Genomic DNA, 21,535 nt, shown 5'->3' with positions numbered 1-21,535 from the left:
GTTGAACAGTGTTTTCTTTGTGATTTTAATGACTCTCTTGTGTTTTTTTAATTATGGTCTGAAGTGTTGTATTGATTCATTTCTTTTTTTAATACATTTTGGAGATCTCCTGATGCATGTAAATGAGCAAAGTCCTGTTATATATAATATATTAATCCACTGTCTATTATCTATTAACCTGCTGTAAGTTATCTGATGCGCTGGCTGTTGACATTTACTTGTTTTATAACCGTAGCAGTTGCTTCCGCCAGAAAAAAAATAGAAAGTTTTATATTCAGGTAACCTGGGGAAGATGCTCTCTTTTCATTTATCTGTCCGTTTTTAGGAGAGATGTTAGTTTTTTTGTGTCATTACAATAAATATCCCACTCAACTATTACTGTATTCCACCTAAACTATGTTGTATACTAATACATCCAACATAAAGTTTAGAAAATTTGTTTTAAAAAAAGAGCAGCATTTATACCGTTTAGTACAACGTTTAATAAAATGTATAGTGCACTAAAGACATAATTCTTAAACAGGAGGTCATGCATTTATGCACGTGTATCCACTTCTGAGAATAAATAGCTGTATGTTTTTGAGCCAGTAATCCTAAACAAACAATCCAAGTATCGTTAGGAACATCCACACTTTCATGACCTCTGTGTTTGAACTAACCGGTTTTACAGAGCGAAATAGGCAACTGATTATTTATTTTTTTAAATTATTCTCTTGATTTACTGTTTCAGTCCTCAGCAAATATGGTAAAGCAGAGAAGTTTATGCTAAGAGAGAAAAGAAACAGACTGGTTTAGTCACAAGAGAGATCACAGAACATAAAGGAAATGTTCCTATAAGAAGGTTCTTGGCTTCAAAGCCAAAAGGCAGGGAACGGCCTTTTATTGTGTTGAACATTTTTGCATTAGAGTTGTACGAATGTAAAACACAGTTTTCCTGAAAAAAAAATTATGCATAAACAAGTAAAAAATAATCGTATAAAATTGTTACTCTAAGGGTTAAATTCCTAAAGAATGGCTTGGTTCCCTTATGTATCATAATAATTCAAATATATTGTCCGTTAACCACAACAAAGCCAGGATGCTTAGCTGCTGTCTACAAGTTTTCTTGTTTTCTACAAGAAAGCGGCCTAATTGTAGGTAAGCTATGCCTGTACAATAGGCGGGATGACTAAAACTCTCTTTTGCCATGAATTTGTCTTAATGTATCTCACAAGTTAAACATGCAGTTGGAATGATTGTGAAGTATATTTTAACGTTACCCATTGTTTGATTGTCATTCACTTGTAAGCCTGCATGTGTTAAATCATATTTGAAAACAGATTGCTGCTGCTATCCTTGGCCTTTGTTCTCAGGACTGTACGCATGCATGCACAGTTGTATCGTGGTTGTGCAATCAAGGCTAACAAAGGCTTACCTGGGACTCGTTGTAATTGAGATGAGGCATCCAGTAGCAACCCATGAACAAATGTCACTCTTGAAGAGTAAAGGAGATGTTTCATTTATGAAAAACCGATTGATATGCTTAAGTGTTCTAATGTGTCGGGCTGTTATGCTTCAATTAGACAATGATAAATTGTTTGTTTGAGTTTTTCATAACATTTCTGGTCAGCTTCATAGCCCCCTGAGTCTCAGTGGGCATGTCCACAACTGAACTCCTTATAGGACACTGAGAAAGAACGTTTTGGTTAAATTGCATCTTGAAATTGATGATAGTTTTGAAACTGAAATAACTCGAAATAAGCACACGTTAGGACTCCTGCGTTCCAGTGCTTGTAATTCTATGACAAATCAACATACAGTGTGGTACAGTGTAGACGAGTCATTTTTTGTACTTTGTGCCCATCTGTTCAATTGCACAGAGTTAACTGTTAATATATTACCTATATTTAAACTAATTGCTGGTGTTTACTGTCTGTAGTGACCAGAGCAGTTACAGTGCCTAGGTTCAAATCAGCTTAAGTGTCTGATGTTTCTAGCCACAAAGTAATTTCCCAATATTCCATTTTTTTTTTTTCATAAAAATAATTAAACTACCATGGCTTGCATGCGTTATGGGTTCAAGCGATAGTTTTCTGTTTTTTCATCTGGAAGATGCCTCTTTTTCTGGCAAATCCTTTTAATTACACAAAATAATTTCTTAACCTTGCCATTTAAGTCTGCTTTTTTTGTCAGTAGACAGTGTGGGTGATCCAGAAAATAGCAACTACTCTTAGTAAAATAGCTTTGTGTGTGCTTTTGTTTCTTATTTTTGAAAAATGTAATAGTCTATTATCTTCAGTTGTTGTAAAGGATCAGTATTTTGTGTATGAACAGTCATGGACCATGGAACAACGCCAAAGGTTTTGTTTAATGTGTACTGTTGTGAAAACAGAAAAGCTCAGCAAAACCATGGAAAACCCACTGGGAAAAGTAACTTTGCAAACTTGCAAAATTGTTAGGGCCATAATTTGAAGCAACAGATTGTATGAACGGAAAAAATTGTCATTAGGATGGTTCTCCTTTTGCATTCTCATTTCTGGCATGTTTGTTAACTCATTCATATTAAAATATTACCTTTCCCATTAATTCAAAATGTTAAGTGCACACACAGCCAGATGTGTACAGTAAATACACAGCTAGTGTGAAACTAGAAAAAGAAATGTAGGAGTCTTGCATCTTAAACACTGAAATGCAAAGCTCTTTATTGTGTTAACAACTGCAAGATGTTTGCAACTATTAATCATGTTGTAGTACCATTTGCTGTAGTGCATATGTGGAGAAGTTACATTTCTATCTGCAGGTAGTCACATGGAAACACTGAGGAATCTTCCATACCTTTTATTGAAACACTTGAAAAGTAGTGTTTTGTTGTGTCAGTGCTATCAGCTGTGCTTCCTGCACAGTTTAACATATTATATAATCAAAATACTTTGAAGTTATGTCTAATTGATCAATAGGAATGTCCATGGATACTTTAACCGGGATAAATAGTTTAAAATTATTTGAAAAATCCATGTATCTGAAAGGGCACACCCAAAATGATTTAGGAAGCTCTGTGCATGTCTAAGATAGAGAGGATAGAAACTATCACAAAAGACTCACACTTTAATCATTAGTAAAATGCCGAATATAGAAACAAATGGTAAAGTATTGCAAGATGTTAGAGCAGAAATCATTTCCCACTCGTTGTTTCTGAATTAGGCTGTCTGGTATGTAGCCTTCCACCCCCCACCCCCCACCTTAAAAAAATATTGTGTGTTTCTAGGTCCTCTGCTCAATTGAAAATGATATGAACAAATAAGCTCTCCCATTACCATCCATTTGTTAGGACAGATTTCAACAAAGTAATCCTGTCCCTCAAAAATGATACATCCAGCACACATGGGAATGCAAAAGCTCAAGCCTCATAATCTAGCATGTCTGTAAGAATGAAACAAGAATATTACTGATTAAGTTGTGTGCTGGGTACACTTTAAAATGCAGGAATGTTCAAAAGCTGCTGTGTGTTGTATCTGTATTTTTGACATATCATTCAGTACATATTAGAGATGTATGAAGGGATGTGATATACAGTACGTGCTTTGAGAGTAATAGGACTTATAATTTACTACCCATTGTTACATAGGTTATTTTAATTTTCATAGGTTACATAGGTCATGTAGCACTGGTTGCATTGCATGAAGAATATAGTATTGCTCCAGTGACATGGATGTAAGAAAAATATTGTCAGAGAAATTGTTGTCGTTAAAAAGGAAAAATGAATATGTTTTTTGTGTACAGAGATAAATTTGGAATTTATGTTGGAATGCTGTTAGTGAAAAGGTCACATAATTTGTATGTCGTAACTGACATAATTTTCCTTTTACAGAATCACTTCAGTCTAAATGTTAAGTAACTGAAATGATAGAGGTCTATTTCGACTAAGTGGTTTTGATGTAATTCAGTTCTGTATACGTATACGTCTGGTACAGTAATGAGTTTGACTTGCCAGGATCCGAGTTAACTATATACAGTGGATATAAGTCTACACATCCTTATTGAAATTGCAGGTTTTTCTGATGTAAAGCCAGAAATCAAGATAAATCATGTAGACATTTTTCCATCTTTAATGTGACCTTGCAACCAACAAAATTCAAGAGAAAAACAAATGGATAGTTATTAGGAAAAATAATTGAAATTAAAAAACCTACAACACCCTGGTTGCATAAGTGTGCACACCTTTTATAATGGGGGCTGTAGCTGTGTTCAGAGTTAACCAATCACATTCAAAATCCTGTCCAAAGGTAAGTAGCATACACCTGCTATCAATGAAAGTGATTCTGATTAACCCCAGATAGAAATCAGCTGTTCCTCTAGGGTTTCCTTGAAACTTTCGTGGTTGCATCCTACTGGAATAGCTATGGTCCACAAGGAGCTGACAAAACATCTGTAGGATCATATTGTTAAAAATGACCGATCAGGAGAGGGGTAGAAAAGAATATCAAAGGCATTGGATGTACCATGGAGCACTGTGAAGACTATCATTAGTAAGTGGAGACACAGGGACATTGTTAAGATCAGGATGACCTTCCAAAGTTGATGACAGGACAAGGAGAAAACTTATCAGGGAGGCCACCAAGAGGCCTACAGTAACATTGAAGGAGCTGCAGGAAGTTCTGGCAGGTACTGGTCACTCCTTGCATGTGACAACAGTCTCCCGTATTCTGCACATGTCTGGGCTATGGGGTAAGGTGGCAAGATGGAAGCCATTTCTCACAAAAAAGAACATCCAAACCCATCTAAATGTTGCAAAAAACACATTCAATCACCCTAAAACATGTGGGAAAAAGTCTTATGGTCTGATGAGACAAAGGTTGAACCTTTTGGCCTTAATCCTAAGAGAGATGTTTGGCGCAAAGACAACACAGCTCATCATCCAAAGAACACCATGCCTACTGTGAAGCATGACGGTGGCAACATCATGCTTTTGGGCTGCTTCTCTTCAGCAGGGACAGGGGCTCTAGTCAAGATAGATGGGATAATGACTAGCTCCAAATATCAAGATATTTTGGCACAAAACCTGCTGACCCCTGTCAGAAAGCTGAAGATGAAGAGGAATTTCACCTTTCAAAATGATAACGACCTAAAGCACACATCCAAGTCAACCAAGGAATGGCTTCAGAAAAGGAAGATCAAAGTCTTGGCATGGCCCAGTCAGATCCCAGACCTCAATCCCATAGAAAACTGGTGGAATGACCTAAAGAGGGCTGTGCACAGGAGATCCCCTGGCAATTTGAAGGCGCTCGAACTTTTTTGCAAGGAAGAGTAGAATAAAATTGCAGGTACAGGTGTGCAAAGTTGATAGAGACTTATTCACAAAGACTTACTGCTGTAATAAATGCAAAAGGTGCTCCCACAAAGTATTAGTTGAGGGTGTGTGCACACTTATGCAACCAGGGTGTTGTAAGATTTTTAATTTCAATTATTTTTCCTATTATTTGTTTTTCTCTTGAATTTTGTTGGTTGCAAGGTCACATTAAAGATGGGAAAAATGACTGACATGATTTATCTTGATTTCTGGCTTTACATCAGAAAAACCTGCAATTTCAATAAGGGTGTGTAGACCTTTTATATCCACTGTATCATAAATATGTGGAGTTTTCTTCATTGATGTTCAGATTAATTTAAGATTTTGACAACTGCTTAGATCCAAGATATCCTGAAGTGATATTGACTAACTATGAACAAGTGTTCTTCTTTATAATGTATACATCACAAAAGAGCTGCTGAAATATTATTTCTCACAGGTGGCTGACTGTAACCCATAACACTCCTATGATGACTCAGGAACAGTTTTCCCTTAGTATGCTTTAAAGCCCTTTCTGTGCATAGAAATGAAAAGATGATGACTTTATAACTTCCAATAGAATATTACAGGCACATATAGGCAATTTTTTCTGTAACATTAACATTTGCCTGTGAAATCTTATTGACACCAATGGAAAATGTGTAGAACATGATTAATTCAAGCCATCTGTGGTATGCTGTAATAACGTGAAAATTAATCTTGTTTCCAAATAGCAACTTTAAAGTTTATATTTTTCTTTTAAATGCTCATCATTTAGACCAAGACCACAAGTCTGAATTCAAGTACATTTATTTAAGTAGGAACAACCTCTGAAGATTTCCATCACGTTTTGTGTAGCTGATTATAAAAAGTTAATTTTCATTCATACAAAGATCTAGAAAGATGTAGGATTCTAAGAACCAAAAACAAATGGAAAACAACTGGATAAACTTATGTGGAAAACAAGGGTGGTCATCTCTGGCTCATACTTGAAGGTCACAGTTATGGTTGGTTACTCTTGTCAAATTTAAGATAAATGTTCCTGAGGAATCTGAAAAGATGCAAGCGAAAAACTTTAACATCTGAAATTGGTGGACTGCTGACATGCTTGTTGACCCATCTTTGATCTGATATGGCAGATAGGGCCACACACCCCTAAAAGAGATGTACAGTAAAGCTAAATAGGCATTGCTAGTATGTCCTCCCAAACTAGCCACAAGTGGAAGATTCTTCAGTTTCTCTGGCTGAATCACACTTATGTTTTACAGAGTGCAGTTATGCTACGTGCACAGTACTGTCCAGAAGAGGCGCTGATTTGTCAAGATAATATGGGGAGCAGTCACAGATACAGAATCAGCACAGTTAATTGAATGCAGTGCTGTCTGGGTTGCCTGTAGTGAATACTGATTACTGTACTTCTCACAAGTAGCTTTGGAAATAGTGGTTTGAAAATAGTATTTTCAGGGAGAAGCATTGCATGTGTTCTGTGTAGGAACTCTACATTTCTGTATCATCGTTTTAATGTGGTATTCATAACACAATATAAAGACCTTCCATGTTTAAGTTATGTGCTCAGTTCCAGGATTGCACAGTTGTTTGGTATTAATTTCCCATTTCTTTGCTGGTAATCTCTACTGTTTGCTAATTTAATTTTCTAGTCTGCCTCTGGTTTGTGTTCTGTGCAGTGTGTCTTTCAAGACTAAAGGTTACAGTCTCATTACTTCTCATCTCGCTTAAAAAATGTGACCTGAAGGGCTCTTCCTATAAGACATGAGTATTCACTCAGGTATTTTTGCTGTTTATAATCTGTTGTCTTATCCAACAAATGCTTGAGATGAACATTAAATCTATAAAGGAGAATGGGAACAGGCAAGTGGCAGTAGCTAGACCGCAGTAGGAGAAGAAAAATATGTGAACCCTTTTACATTCAAAGATGAAACTGCATACACTAAATAGTTTGAACATAAATGCACAGAACAGCTTGAAACTGTTCAACTGTTCACTCTGCAAAACTATTTCCTGTACATTGTAAGGGCATTAGTATATGATATCTACTTGGTTGATTTTAAAATGCAAAGAAAGCAGACCATAATCAAAAGTAATGTTGAGGAGCTCAGTCTAGTTTTCGATCGTCTGCAGTGGAGAAGTATCACTGTGTATTTGCTGTGCGAAGCCTCAAGTTTAATTGTCCTTGTTAGCCTGTACTCCCTGGGGACTGTTGTTGCTCGGAAGTTATCTTGCAATTCTGAAAATGCTGTTAGTGTAAACTTGGCAAGTGCAAAACAGGGTTGTATATGTCTTTGATAACCTTTGGGTTCTTGTCCTGGGATATGTTGTATTTAAAAGGCTCTTTTTTGATTTCTGCTTGCACAGTTCTGAAAGTATAATCAGGCTTGCTTTTTATCAATATTAAGGAAGCCAAGTGGGATTGCAAAGTTAAAGTTTCGGTTTCTACAAAACTATCCTCCTAAATGTGCATCTTTAGATGTTTGCTGCAATTGAGTAGACAAAACAGAGTCCATTAAATTTTCTCCATGTGAATTATGTTTAAGTGCATGCTTAATCTGAAGGCAGTTTTCTTGGTAGCCTGCTTTAACTCTGACCTCAGGCACCTGGGCACCTGCCGAGCTGTCAGATAGGGTACTTGGAAACCACTTCTGAATTGCAGGCAGTGATTGCTGTACTGAAGGCAATGACAGCTGCTAACGTAAAGGACATAATTGCTTTTAGAAAGAAGAGTGAAGACACTCGCTTTCAGAATCTGTCCAAAAGGGTTGTGATGTTTTAAACTGAGGTGACAGAAGCGTTCCTGTTGACTTTTTCAGCTGAGTTGGTCTGTACAGTAGTTGCTGGCTGCTAGATGAATCCAGTTTTCATAGCTTCTGTATATATGGAGCTTACATTTTAGCAGGTTACACTGCATTTTGAAAATTACTTTAAAAATAATTTGCATTTTTGTGTTTGCACATTGCCTTTATTTCCCTTGAGAACACTGCTGGAGATATTTTGAATGTATTACGTCTTTTTTGTAAGTCATTGTAAACTGTACTTTTAACTATATTGAAATTTAGAAGATCAAATAGATGTGGTGACCTAGTTTATTGCAAGTACTTCACAATACTGTACATCAGTATGTTTTTCTAGTGATTCTAGAACTGAAAATCATTGTTGCTTTGCTAATTTGATTGTGTCTATGGTGTTAATTTACATAATTTCCATTGCTAATGTGACCATTCTTGCACTTGCAGGTCTATCGTGTCTTACGTTACTTGCATGTCTCCTAAATATTTATGATAGTACAGATTAAACATTTACCAATGTAGCAGTTTATTTTCTGAAAGAAAAATACAGACCGCAGGCTTTTAATAAATCCCAGGTGTAGTTTAAAAATATAATAAAGTAGATTACAAAACGTAAAAATGGTGAGAAATCTTGTATGTTTCATGCAAAAAATGTAGAGGATCGCGTTCATCCCCTTTGGCTAATGTCACATGTTCCTACATTTTGTTTTAGCAGTCTGTTGTGTGTGGTCGGTTGTGAATGGACTTGTTTTGGGGAAATTCAGCCATGCTGTTCATTACTTCAACTACTCGTTTTACAGCATGTCTGGGAATTTCCAGAGTTTTTTTTTACTGAGCCAGCTGCTGCTGTGAGAGTCTAATGGGAAGTAAAGTTTAGTAGTCATACATTTCACACCTTCCCCTTTGAGTCTGAAGAAGGAACGGTTGCTGTGTTACATCATGGAAAGTGGTGATTTTTACTATTTCCTAAATCATATTGCCCTTTTTTAGTTTGAGGCTGCTTGACGTGTGATTAGAAGCTTACGGAAATTTGTAAAGGACGTGATTTCTTCAGTGCATTAACTGCTGCGTTAGCTTATTTTGTACGGTAAATTACTGAAAGTGAATTAGCTACTTTGTCTTGTACCTACCATTCCTATGCCCAAGGCCCTACTAAAGCAGAATGAAATACTGAAATATCCTTTCTTTTGAAAAACTCACCCAAGCTTTTATCATTCAGATGTAATGCTTTGTAGTGGATAGATCTGAGCCAGTATGTTTGGCTTCTCAGCAGTTTGGCTAATTTCAATCCAAGGCTTCCTTGTAGCAATGCCTTTAAACCAATCTTTACCTTCACTAGGTGCTGCAGAAAGGTCAAAGTTCACTGAAATTATTGCAATTAGCCTGAACAATCTAAGGTCTGTTTCTGAAAGCTTTGTTGGGTGAAGAAATGCCTTATGTCTTCAGTTTATTGTTAATTTAAACTAAATGGCTATGTTTTTTTTTTACCTTTTTCAGATAAGTCCTTAAGCATGAAGAACCGAAGAAATAAAAGTAAAGAATGATGTAATCCCTACACTGCCCGGGAAAAAGCATCTTTTGTCTCAATTGTGCAATGGTGTGAAAGAGTTTCCCCCAACTGCAAGCTATCTTCCAGTGAATTAAACGTAGTGGATGCAGCTTGCCGTTTGGCAAAGACCCTGTATTTAAGCACGGACACATAAAAGGGTAGAGTTTTCTTTGAGTGAGCCAGGCTTTTCTTTACAAATGGGATCAGCTTTTCATCTGCCAAGCACTACCAGGATGACATCATCCGTCGCTGCCACAATGAAGCAGTTCATCTCTGGAGGACTCTTCTAGTTACGTCACTGCCGTGGACTCGGAGAGCAGGCCAGCGAGTGCGAGAGGAGAGAGCGCGAAGAGGGGCGGTCAGGAGACGCCACTGCGGGTTCGCCATGTCGGAGCAGCGCAGCGGAGTGCAGGACATGGGGGCTGAGAGCCTGGTGGCCCTGCTGGAGAGCGGGGCAGACAAGGTGCTGCTGATTGATAGTCGCCCTTTCGTGGAGTACAACACCTCCCACATCCTGGAGGCGGTCAACATCAACTCCTCCAAGCTCATGAAGAGGAGGCTGCAGCAAGACAAAGTCTTGATCACGGAGCTCATTCAGCACTCTGCCAAGAAGAAGGTGGGTCACCGGCCGCCCTTCTGTCCTGTACTGTCCTGGCTGAGTAATGAGCAAGGGGTGCAGTCTCACCATGCAGCCACACCAGTCCTCAAGAGTACTGTAAATCCTGAGGTTCATACTTCCAAAACACCACATGTAACGTGTAGTAATGCTGCATACCTGGGCTTTCTTGTGCTTAAGAAATACTGTCGACGAAAAACCAGTTTTGCAGTTTAAGATATTCATTATGTATCCTTCAAAGTACCATACAGGACAAAGTTTCCTGCAAGAGATGGCATTCCTGATCCCGTCTCCAGCTTTCCAGAAGAAAACTTGGACTGCTTAGTGGTACAGTAGTTTTGGCAAAGCCATGTGATCATTTAGTAGTTTCATTTGAAAAGAACACTCATTCTCTCCATATTATGGGAGGTTACTGAGAGGTGTATGCAGCATTACTTAAACTAACCCCTTCCACATACTAAACTCTGCATAGCAGTATTACAGAAATTGGATATTTTTACTTACAGTTACACAGAAATAGGGGCAATCAGCAGGAGCAGACATTGAATCCATCCATCATGAGATATTATCACTGTCACCTATTCCTTGTAGGGGTTGCAGGTCACCTAGATCCTAACCTGGAAGCACAAGGCTTGCAAAAGAATATACTTGTAAAATGATGCAAGTGATACAAATACAAATATCTTGCAGTAATTTGTGAGACTGTGCAAAGTTATCAGATGAGTTAGAACACCCTCACTAGCAAATTGGTTTTCAGTTTGAAATTTCAAGGGACTCAGCCCAATGAGCTTGATCTAGTGAAGTAATGAACAATTGCAAAATACACTCCAATGACGTCAGATTGAATCTGATTGATTGTGAAATGGATTCCTACGGATTTTACAGAATATCTTAACAAAAGTAGGCCTCAACATGTATTTAAACATTTTACAAAACTTCAGTTTCTTTAAGAATTATGTCTGCTTGCTTTGCGTTTTCTGAATATTTAAAATGGTTTAAAGTTTTGTGGTGTTTTAGTGTCTTTTGGGGGGTACTATTAGAGTAGACAAATGGGTTAAATTGAATTTAGCTCTTTCAGCTTTATTACTGATTTTATATGTCGGAGGTACATACATTAATGTTACATTGTTCATTGTAGAATAGCCATTACTAATATGAAATACATTATTTTGAGTCAGTAATGTAATGTACATATTTTTTATTCAGCTGTGTAATATTGGAGTGGTTAGTTTTTTCTGATTCACCCATGAATTTTGCTGGGCCTTAGTTAAACGAAAGCGAACTATCTACCAGAATTCTTTGATGATGATTTATACTGTTGCTGCTGGTGCTTACTTTAATTTACGTTGCTGGTACTGCCATGTGTATTTAATATTATGTTTCTGATTATAAAATTATCTGTTGTTAATCTAAATTTGAAAAATGATAGTTTTCCAGTTGATCTACCACAGAATAAACATTTACTAAATGTTATGATGTCTGCGAAGTGTAAAAAGCTAATCTGTTTGAGGGGACATTTTAAATAATTCTAAAATCCATAGTCACTTGTTCTTTTGGTTGTCTGGTTAACTGACGTGCAAGTGAAGAGCTTGTATCTACATAATATACAGTGTAGAAATAAACTTTATGAACCAGAGACACAAGAGTGTAGAGTAGAGACACTTTAATTTAAGAGTAGGATATACTAGAAACTCTTACCCCCAAGTATCATTTTCTCTTCTACGGCAGTGTTGTCCTGTCTTTCACATTCCAGTGCCTGGAATAAAACTGACGTACATGTAGCTGGATTATTATTGTTAATAATTATTATTAGCTGGAGTGTTATTTCCTGAATCCAGTGACTTCCCATTGAATCCTTAGAATCCTTTTTTGTACAGTTTTGTATTGTAAAGTTTATTGTACAAATTCAGGCTTGTTGTTGCCACTTTTTACACAAACTATTTTTATAAGGATCTGTTTTGCTCAGGAAATCATCAAATGTGTGTATATTAGAAAATATTCTTCAGTAGGATGCTTTTAGACATTTTTAAAAGACATTTTTATTGTGGTTAGGCCTAACAGCTGCCAGTGTTGTAGCTCCCAGTCGCAGTGCGAGAGGGGCGGAACGACTGTCCTTCCCTGTGCTGGACCGTGACTGTGTTGTCTGTTTCAGCTGGAGGTGGACAGCAGTCAGGAGGTGGTGGTGTACGACCAGAGCTCGGCAAACGTGGCATCTCTTTCCTCTGAGGCCTTCCTCACTGTCCTGCTGGCAAAGCTGGAGAAGAGCTTCCACTCGGTCCACCTCCTCACCGGTAGGCACTGCCCACATCCACCCAGTGCAGGGAATTGCTGTACCTCTGTGTGCCATCTGCACTGGGAGGTGCTTTTAAAAAGCCGCACTTTGACAGTCGTTGTACCGGAAGGCTTTACAGTTCTAGAGACGGACTAGTGCAGACATTAAATAATGTGAGGCAGTACGAGAAAGTGAGGTTGATCTCTTCAGCTGATTTTCCTGCGGACTGTTGTAGTTCCATCATTAAACAACACATTAGCCTTTTCTTTCTCACTGAGAGTCCCAGTCCCTTAACTGATGTGGATGAGCTCCAGGTGCTGTGCCACACTCATGTCTTATTAGGAAAGAAACAGAAAGATTGCTTAGTTATAATCGCACATAAGCTGTAGCTGAGATGTCCCAAGAAAAGCATTGAAGGTTGAATTTAATAATCCTGGTTAATGAATTTAAGATATGGTGCAGTGTTCTAATTCTCACCATTTTCTTTAAAATATGCAGAATACTGGTTTCTATATGGATTGCTTCTGAAAATGATTTTCCTTCCCATAACAACGGTAGAGACTGCATATGGACTTTTAAAGAAAAAAAACATGGCTTTGCACTATTGCAGTATACTGTCTTAATTCCTCTTTTTGTCTTTTACAAACTCAGGATTACATGTGTTAAAGCAGAACTATTACACATGTAATCACTTTCTGCTGAAACGCCTACAGATTACATTTATTATATATCCAATCTTTACAAAAAGTCTGCCAGTTATATAAACCTTCTTATATAAATATGAACATAAAGTCATACTGGGCTAGTACATTATATGATTTCAGTATACAGCAGGTTACACACTACATGATGGTATTTTACCTTTCATATTGTCATATATAGTACAACTGTCATAAGTTTCAAGATTTCATTATACAACAGGAGGAATAGAGTTATTTTCCTTTTTGAGAATATAATAAAGTTCAGCATTTCAAATTGCAGAAATGGCAAGAGGCAAGAAAGCCAGCACATCTCTTTTCTAGATGTTTCAGTGGATCTTTAACATTATCTACTTTTGGATTTTTTTTTGACTGCCAGGTGCAAAAGGCAATTCTGTCATGTCATCCATTAATACACGTCTTCAAGCACCCAATTTTCTAGAAAGCTCTCCTTTCCAGATGCAGGAATATTGTGAAGTAAGCTTGAATTTGTTAGTTTACACTTTGCATTATTAATACTAGTTTTTATTTCAACCCAGTGCTGTTTTTAAAACAGTCCACTTATGCAGTAAGTAGTACTTAATATAAATGAATGTGAATGTGTTAAGCTTATTTTTATTTTTATAAATTTGAAGAGGCATAAATAGTCCCTAATGAAATGCAAATGTTCTGAAACACAGTTTAAAAGAAATTAAATAAATAGCCTAATCTACTGTAAAACCTTGTTTGTAATGTAGTCAAATAAAAAAGAAAAGCATTTATAATAAAACTATTTGCTTGAATCGTAAATATTTATGGAAGTATGATGTTATTTTGGTTAAAATTGTATCAAAACTTTGACCATCAATTTTTGAGAAATTATTTATCAATATTTAATGTATATTGTTTTATTTTTTATTTTTAGTTTAGGAATATGAGTTTGACCTTTATTATCTTGAGAATTATTTATTTTACAATGTTTATGCACTACTATGAGACAATTATTTCAAATATAATCTGAAGTAGCGATGTGGATCTACCTGTAAATATAATTCAGATTCATTTATAAATATAAACTTGCAACACAAGCAAGTGCAACACGGGGAACATCAAAAATATGAATATCATGTCGTGAAGTATTTTATTTTTGTCTCCTCTGCCTGGAGTGTGATCTGTTTGTGAGGAGTTTGCATGTTCCCCCTGTGTTTGTTTCAGTAGCTGTTGCAGGTGCCTCCCATGCCCCAGAGACATGCATTTTAAGTCTGAGTGGCTTCTCTAGATTGGCCCTTTCTCCATGGCCTTGCTATAAACTGACCTCCTGTCCAGGGAGAGAGCAGTCATGAGCTCTCACACACCTGCGCCTAGGGCTTCTGGGATAGGGTTGACTTTCCACAGCCCTCACACTCACCTGGGAGTTTCAGTTCCACATCATCATGTCTGTCTTTATTACAGTATGTCATTGTGATGTCTCAGCAGAACTTCATGATCAGTCAATTTATAATGTCAATAACACTGTACTAGCAGTTCAAAGGTTTATTGTCCTTTTAACACAAAGGGAGGTTATATCCGGTTATACTGTTGTACAAATATTTGGCGATGTGTAACACCACATCACATGATGTTCAGACTGACTTGTACTGCTTAAAATTAAATAAAAAATCTGGATCTGTGCTTCATTTCACATTGTACAGTGAGAAATGGAAACTGAAAACAGAAATGCAGAACCTTAAACTTAAGCCCCAGACCAAATTATAAATCTTTTGAATGATGGCAGAATCCAGATTCTTGTTGGGTAATAGGATGTGGTCTCTTGCTTACACGGTGTATTTGGTTTATAATTTGTGTTTTGATAGTGGGCTGAAGTTTTCAATTTGGCCTTAATCAGAGTCTTGGCTAAAAAGTAGCTAAAAGTGCTACTGTATTACATAGAATTCTAAGCGTCCAAGTACAAAGGAAATTGTTCAGTTGTACATTGTTCATGATTAGGTAAATGGACATTGTCAGGTTTCTCCATGTCAGCAGTTTCAACAAGTGAATAGTTTCATGCTTGCCTTCTCAAAAAAGCGAAGTCAGTTGTCTACACTCTGTCCCAGCTGAGGCATAGCACTGAAACATACTACTGTATATATGGCATTATATATATATAAGGCATTAACCACTGTTAATGCCTTATATACAGTAGAATAAATTATCTCTTTCTAACGTCAACAATGTTATGACTAATTAAGTGGATATATTATGTATTTAATTTTGTTGTGCCCTCAGTAGATGTCTATAGTTCTAGTGAATGGACTAATACTCAGAGTGAGAATATTTATTTGTCTATAGAAGTCAGAGTTGTAGAAATGTGTCTTCATAGTTACAGTGGCTCATTCATTTCTGCTCTCCCTTTTGCTGGACTTAAGCATGTTCAGTTGACCTAGACATACAATGTGACACAGCTTTTGGGTCCTGGGTCTTGTTCTGGCCCAGGGAACTTCTGTGTCGAGTTTGCCTGTTCTCATGTTTGTGTGAGTTTTCGCCAGATGCTCCACCTCCACTTTTAGTGTTCTGAGGACATGTTGGCTAGGTGGGTTGGTGTCCCTGTGTGTGCGTGTGTCCCCTGGGACAGACTGGAACCCCATCCAGGGTGTTCTCCTGTCTTGTGCACTGTGCTTCGGGATAGAGCAGTCCTCACCAGGAATCAGCAGCTTTTCGATATCGGATGCATGAATCGTTTTTATTTAACTTAAAAATCCATTGCAGGCTTTGTATATTAAAAATATATAATTTCGATATTAATATCTGTGATACCGACCATCTTCATTACACACCTGCAATGTACTGATTTCTCGCTGTATTCCTGTTTTTCTTAGATTTTCTTTTTAGATGATTTTCTATTGAAAATACTATTTAAATCTTCATTATTTTTCGGGAATAAAATTCCCACATCCATATCAATATACTTCTAATGCCATTGCTTTACAGTAGATCGATACCCTGGCTTCCAACATTTTATGGTGGTCGCGGGGCAATCCAGCAACAGTGTATCTTACTGTATTTACAAACAATATGAGTAATGCACGTTCACGTTCTGTAATAATAGATGTAACATATGTTGCATTAAACAAGGGGAAGTACATGTGTATTGCTTACTGCAGTGTGTTTCTGCAATGCTGTACTTTAAGCATTGGTTAATAGTCTATTTGTGTTTTTAAATACTCCACTTTATTTCCAAAATATTTATACAATTTCAAAACATGTACACAATACTTTAAAACAACATTATGAAAGAACGTGCAAAATTAAGCTATGATATAAACTGTGATCCTAGTATCCGGCATTTTTGAAAATCCCACGACCCCTTTCCACCGCTGTGGAAAGTTAATCCACTGAGATCATCAGTTAATCGATAATCCACTCTGTAATATTCCAGACAAAGTAGAATTCCTCCTTTTGCTGCTGCCTTTTTTTATGTTTCTCTTCAACTTGCAGTCTCGGTCAAACATCAGTTCATCTACCGGGTCTGGAGGGATTGTGGTGCTCTCCTGCCCCACCTAATTTGTGCTGCAATAAGTACAGATGGAAGTTTGCAGAAAGAAGCGGCCATTTGGTCCATCTAGCTCATTTGGTCAATGGATGTAGTTCACCCCTACCTGAATGTATTTTAATGATGAAGCTTGCTGTCTCTCCAAGTTTGCAGCAAGTGCAGTGTGATGCCTGTTGTCAGGCAACCAGGTGAAACCTCATCTGGCACTGAAGTAAGCACTTATTTAGGAGGCACAGCTGCTGGCTCCCCAGATAGCTGCGAACAATTTAATTAATGTTGTGAAATTAATTCATTGGATCCGCTGTGTGCTGAAAGGAAGCCCAGTGCTTATTTTAATGACAAAGTCATTCCCTGCTTCAGGGTCTCTTGGGCATGCTGCTTATTGTACACCAGCACAGCTGACGGTGTGCTGGCGTGGGGCTTGTCATTCAGTTACTATTTAAAAAATAACAGCTAGTAAACATTTCTGCCATGAATTTCATGTTTAAAAAGGGCTTTATTTAGAGGTACAGTTGCAATTCAAAGATGCTTTCCTTCACTTTATGTATTGTATTGTATTTTTATATTTTCCCGTTAATTGGAATATTTATATACCGAACATCTGAAAGGCCTTTGTTTGTTCTGGTGGAGAAACCCGAATGGAGTCTTGAACACCCAGAAGTCTCATCTAATTTTATATTTTGTAAAAATACGAATAAAAAGGAAAATAAAGCAATCCGTCCTTTTGTTGGATTGTGAATTTGTGATACTGTTTTAAGGTGTTAGCTGTCTTTCTAGAGAGTTCTGAACAAGTCCTAGAACAGCTGAGTTTTAGGTAGGAGTTAAGTTTTTATCTCTAAACTACCTTTAAACCTGCACAGTAAATTTCCCTTTTTGACAGTTCATTACACTTTTATATAGTCTGCCATTTGACAAAGTATGAGTGTTTTATTCAGTATGGAGTTTGATTAAATAAAATATTGTGTTTGAAAGAGGAAATGATCTCTGATGTGTTTAGCTAAGCTTTAGCTTTCCCTCTTTCAGTTGTCTCACTTGTGGCATGAAATGAGATGTGACAAAATATGCATTTCTTTCCACACGCTTATACTGCTCTGTCCCTTGTTTTGTTCGTGACTTTTCAGCCGTGGAAATGAGTAGATCAGATTGTCAGATGACTAAATTGTGAGGTGAAGTAGACGAAGAGGCACGCTTTATTTTTCGCAACTGTCCAGAAGGGAGTGGTTTACGAGCGGTTGTTTCCTCTCCAGGTGGTTTTGCAGAATTCTCCCATTATTTCCCCGGCTTGTGCGAGGGGAAATCTGTGCTGGTGCCCTCCTGCATCTCCCAGCCCTGCCTTCCTGTGGCCAATGTCGGCCCCACTCGCATCCTGCCCCATCTGTACCTCGGCTGCCAGAGAGACGTGCTCAACAAGGTGGGTTTAACTGAGAGAGGAGCGTTGCCACTACTGACCGGCTCACTCGCTGACCGCTCTGATTGAGGCCTTGCCTTCTGTCCCCTGAAAACAGCTGTTTTTTTTTTCTCAGCTGCTCATTTATAGCCTAAAACCTCAATTGACAAAACATTAATGGCAGATTTTTTCAGGGTTTTCTAATTTCTAAAATGTTTCAGGTTATTTGAAGTTTACAGCTAGCAAAGAGCTGAAAACGACCACAACCAGTCAGATTAGTTTAACTCTTTAGTTAAGTAACTGAGTACTCAGCTGAGATAAAAAAACACAGAAGAGATATCATCATGTCTAAAAGTGTTAGTTTTGATGTAGTCCTTTTCTGACTAACTTCACAGTGGCTAGATTCTGCTGTGTCACCAAATTGTTGGTTCCCAAACCAACATCCAGATGAGGGTTAGATTTTCTCTTTTACATTCCTGTTCGTAATAATGTACAGTAAGTGAAGTGAGGAATAGCACAGCACAATGTTCAAGGACTTTGTTCAGAAATTTACGCTCGCTTTTGTTCTTTTTGCGATTGAACAATGCATTTATCTTACTACGGGTTTGAAACAAATATTACATCCATGCACCGTGGGTGGGATATATTTGCTCGAAAAGAACAGATAATGTAAATCTTCTGAACTGCTGAATGAAGATTGAGCTAGTCTGGAGTACTGATTTTTTGTAATTTGATTTTAGTAATATGCTTCGGAATAAATGAACATTTTACATTAAGTTGACATTGGCACTATATTACAAGTACATTTCAAAATATACATCTTTTTTTAAATATAGTGTGATTTATCTATCAATGCAGAAAGTGTTATTTTAGACATTAACAAATATTTTTTAGTAAACATTCGGAGAATACAAATAGTTGTGTTTTGATATAAACATTTCAAATATTTTATTTGTGGGAAATCCTTTTAACTTCCTGTAATGTTGGGAATACTATGACACAGGAGTGTCTTTCCTTGCCTGCTTTCAGGATCTGATGCAGCAGAATGATATTGCATATGTTCTAAACGCCAGTAACACCTGCCCAAAGCCGGATTTCATCCCCGAGTCCCATTTTCTCCGAGTGCCAGTCAACGACAGCTTCTGTGAGAAGATCCTGCCCTGGCTGGATAAGTCTGTGGAGTTTATAGGTGAATAATGAGGACAAGAGAAGTGTGTATCCTCGGTTTTTCTGCTGTCTCATGCCTTCTGGTTTATTCTCAATGGCTGAAAAGTACTTTTGCATGGAGACATGACAGTTGCAGAAGGTGCTTCAGGTTTGCTTAATGTTTAGAAAAAAATTGGTTTAAACCCACATAAACCCTCTTTTAATAAACTGAAAGATAGTGATTCATTTGAAACTATGAATACACACTATGGGAACATTTTTATTTTTGTTTCTTTCTCTTGCCATATATATAAGCTGAATTATGCGTATATAACATATATGTACTGTATATTAATGCCTAGTAGGTACACAACATGGAAGGTTTATAGACCAATGTGCACTTCTCTAGACATAAGAGTATATTAAAATGCTAAAAATAAATATTAAAGTAGGCCAAGTTAATATTACAGTGTACCAGCTGTAATGTTGTCAGGTTAGGATGTGTCTGTAGGAAGGGCAGCAAATGTGGCCCCAGGATTTGATAAATGTAGCACCTTGCAGACAGGCTGCTGTCAATCACTACATGTGGTATCCAGCAACTAGTCACTCCAGTCAAGGCCATCACTCATGGACCTCCCCATCGATTAGTCTGTCGTACACAACAATTAGTAATTGTTCTTCCTGACTGTATACAATTATTTATGTCCATGAGAGTAGTCTACACAAAACTGATTCATCGCTAAGCAGGACATGGCTCTTCTGCTGGCTTACCTGTGGTGACTTTCTCTAGACTTAAACATACTGGTGACGTGAAAATGTTGTTCTGTGTTTTTTATCCCCTATATTTTCTCTTTTGTTTCTGTGGTGTTTGTCCTTAATATTTAGCAGGCTAAATCATCTCATTACCAATCAACATCTCTCACCAATGAGGGAATATACCGTAGTACCTATGCAACAGTCTTTCAAGTGTGATGCAAAAAAAGTAAAACCATAATCAAAATGCATACACTTTATTATTCTAAAAACATATACAGTATGCATATATTGCCAGGTTTCTTTAGTGTTCAGTCTACATATAGTCAAATACTGAGAGAGACTTTTTTATGTGTACCAGAAAATACTTAATGTACACAAAGGTCAAATTAACTTATAGTTGCATTCCATCATGATTATGAATTTGAAAGCTCCTACTGTATATACAGTATGTTTTTCAGACATTATATGTTACATCTACTGCCCACCACAGGCTTAGACTTGGACTTTTCTAGAGTGTTTCGGCACGTCACTTTACCGTAAACCACAATAAGCCTTGGCTGTGCTTCACAGCTGACTGCCTCGTATTCTGTGAAGGAAGGGGGTGGGTGTTACTTACAGCACTATGAAAAATTGCCTGGGGAAATCTTTATATGATTGTCTTGGGGAGAACATTTATCTTGAAACAAAACATTGCATTCTTCCTGAATGTCTTTGGTTATTGTGAAAACAGTTCATTGGCAGCTATTATTTTGTCTTTCAGAGAAAGCTAAAGCTTCAAATGCACGTGTTTTGGTCCACTGCTTGGCTGGAATTTCAAGGTCTGCCACAATTGCTATAGCTTACATCATGAAAAGAATGGACATGTCCCTGGATGAAGCATACAGGTATAGTCATACCACAGACTAGTATGTACTACTAAAGTGTTTCAGGGCATTAGAGCTTGTGAACGTTTATAGTCAAATAGATTCCATATCCACAGTAATTAAAAACTAGTGAGCCCCCACCTATGATATAGTGCCCTCCAAAAGTATTGGGACTATGACATCAAAATTGCTATTTTTGCTGTATTGTATAGTAAAGCAATTTGGATTTGAGATAAGAGATGAATATGAGGTAAAAGTACCTCCTTTTATTTCTGGGTATTTCAGTGCATGTAAGATTTAAAATTTTAGAATAACACCACTTTTGTGTACTGAAACTATACAGTTTAAATTCAGCTGAACTTGAAATGTGAGCTTTGTTTATATTTGAAAGAGAGACCTGTGAGTAAGGGACAGATGGATTCTGAATTGCACAAGGATATTTCAGTCAAAGCATGTTACCTTTCTAGAACACATGGTTGTCAACAAATGAATTTTACAGTAGGATAACGAAACAAAGCGTGCATCACATTGCTGATCAAATGAAGGTTTTACTGCTCATCACAGTCTGTATACTTTACAGTTTGAGACAAAGAACGAATGTGTAGGCTGTTGAATGCAGAAAGATGTTGAATGA

General features: G+C 37.3%; 1 protein-coding gene across 1 annotated transcript in view; it reads left to right on the top strand.

Annotated features, from left to right (window-relative positions):
* The window catches only part of dusp16 (dual specificity phosphatase 16), a 35,402-nt gene that overhangs the window by 7,230 nt on the left and 6,637 nt on the right, over window positions 1-21,535 (top strand). The window contains exons 2-6 of the mRNA XM_088923674.1: window positions 9,604-10,271; window positions 12,424-12,562; window positions 17,997-18,160; window positions 19,166-19,325; window positions 20,799-20,922. Coding sequence (XP_088779800.1) covers window positions 10,041-10,271; window positions 12,424-12,562; window positions 17,997-18,160; window positions 19,166-19,325; window positions 20,799-20,922 — 818 coding nt within the window. The 5' untranslated portion in view covers window positions 9,604-10,040. The remainder of the gene's footprint in view (window positions 1-9,603; window positions 10,272-12,423; window positions 12,563-17,996; window positions 18,161-19,165; window positions 19,326-20,798; window positions 20,923-21,535) is intronic.

Source organism: Atractosteus spatula, chromosome 8 (assembly GCF_055471065.1).
Source record: "Atractosteus spatula isolate fAtrSpa1 chromosome 8, fAtrSpa1.hap1, whole genome shotgun sequence".
Lineage (NCBI taxonomy): Eukaryota > Metazoa > Chordata > Actinopteri > Semionotiformes > Lepisosteidae > Atractosteus > Atractosteus spatula.
The sequence above is the reverse complement of the archived record's forward strand: the minus strand, read 5'-3'. Positions and strand labels throughout refer to the sequence as shown.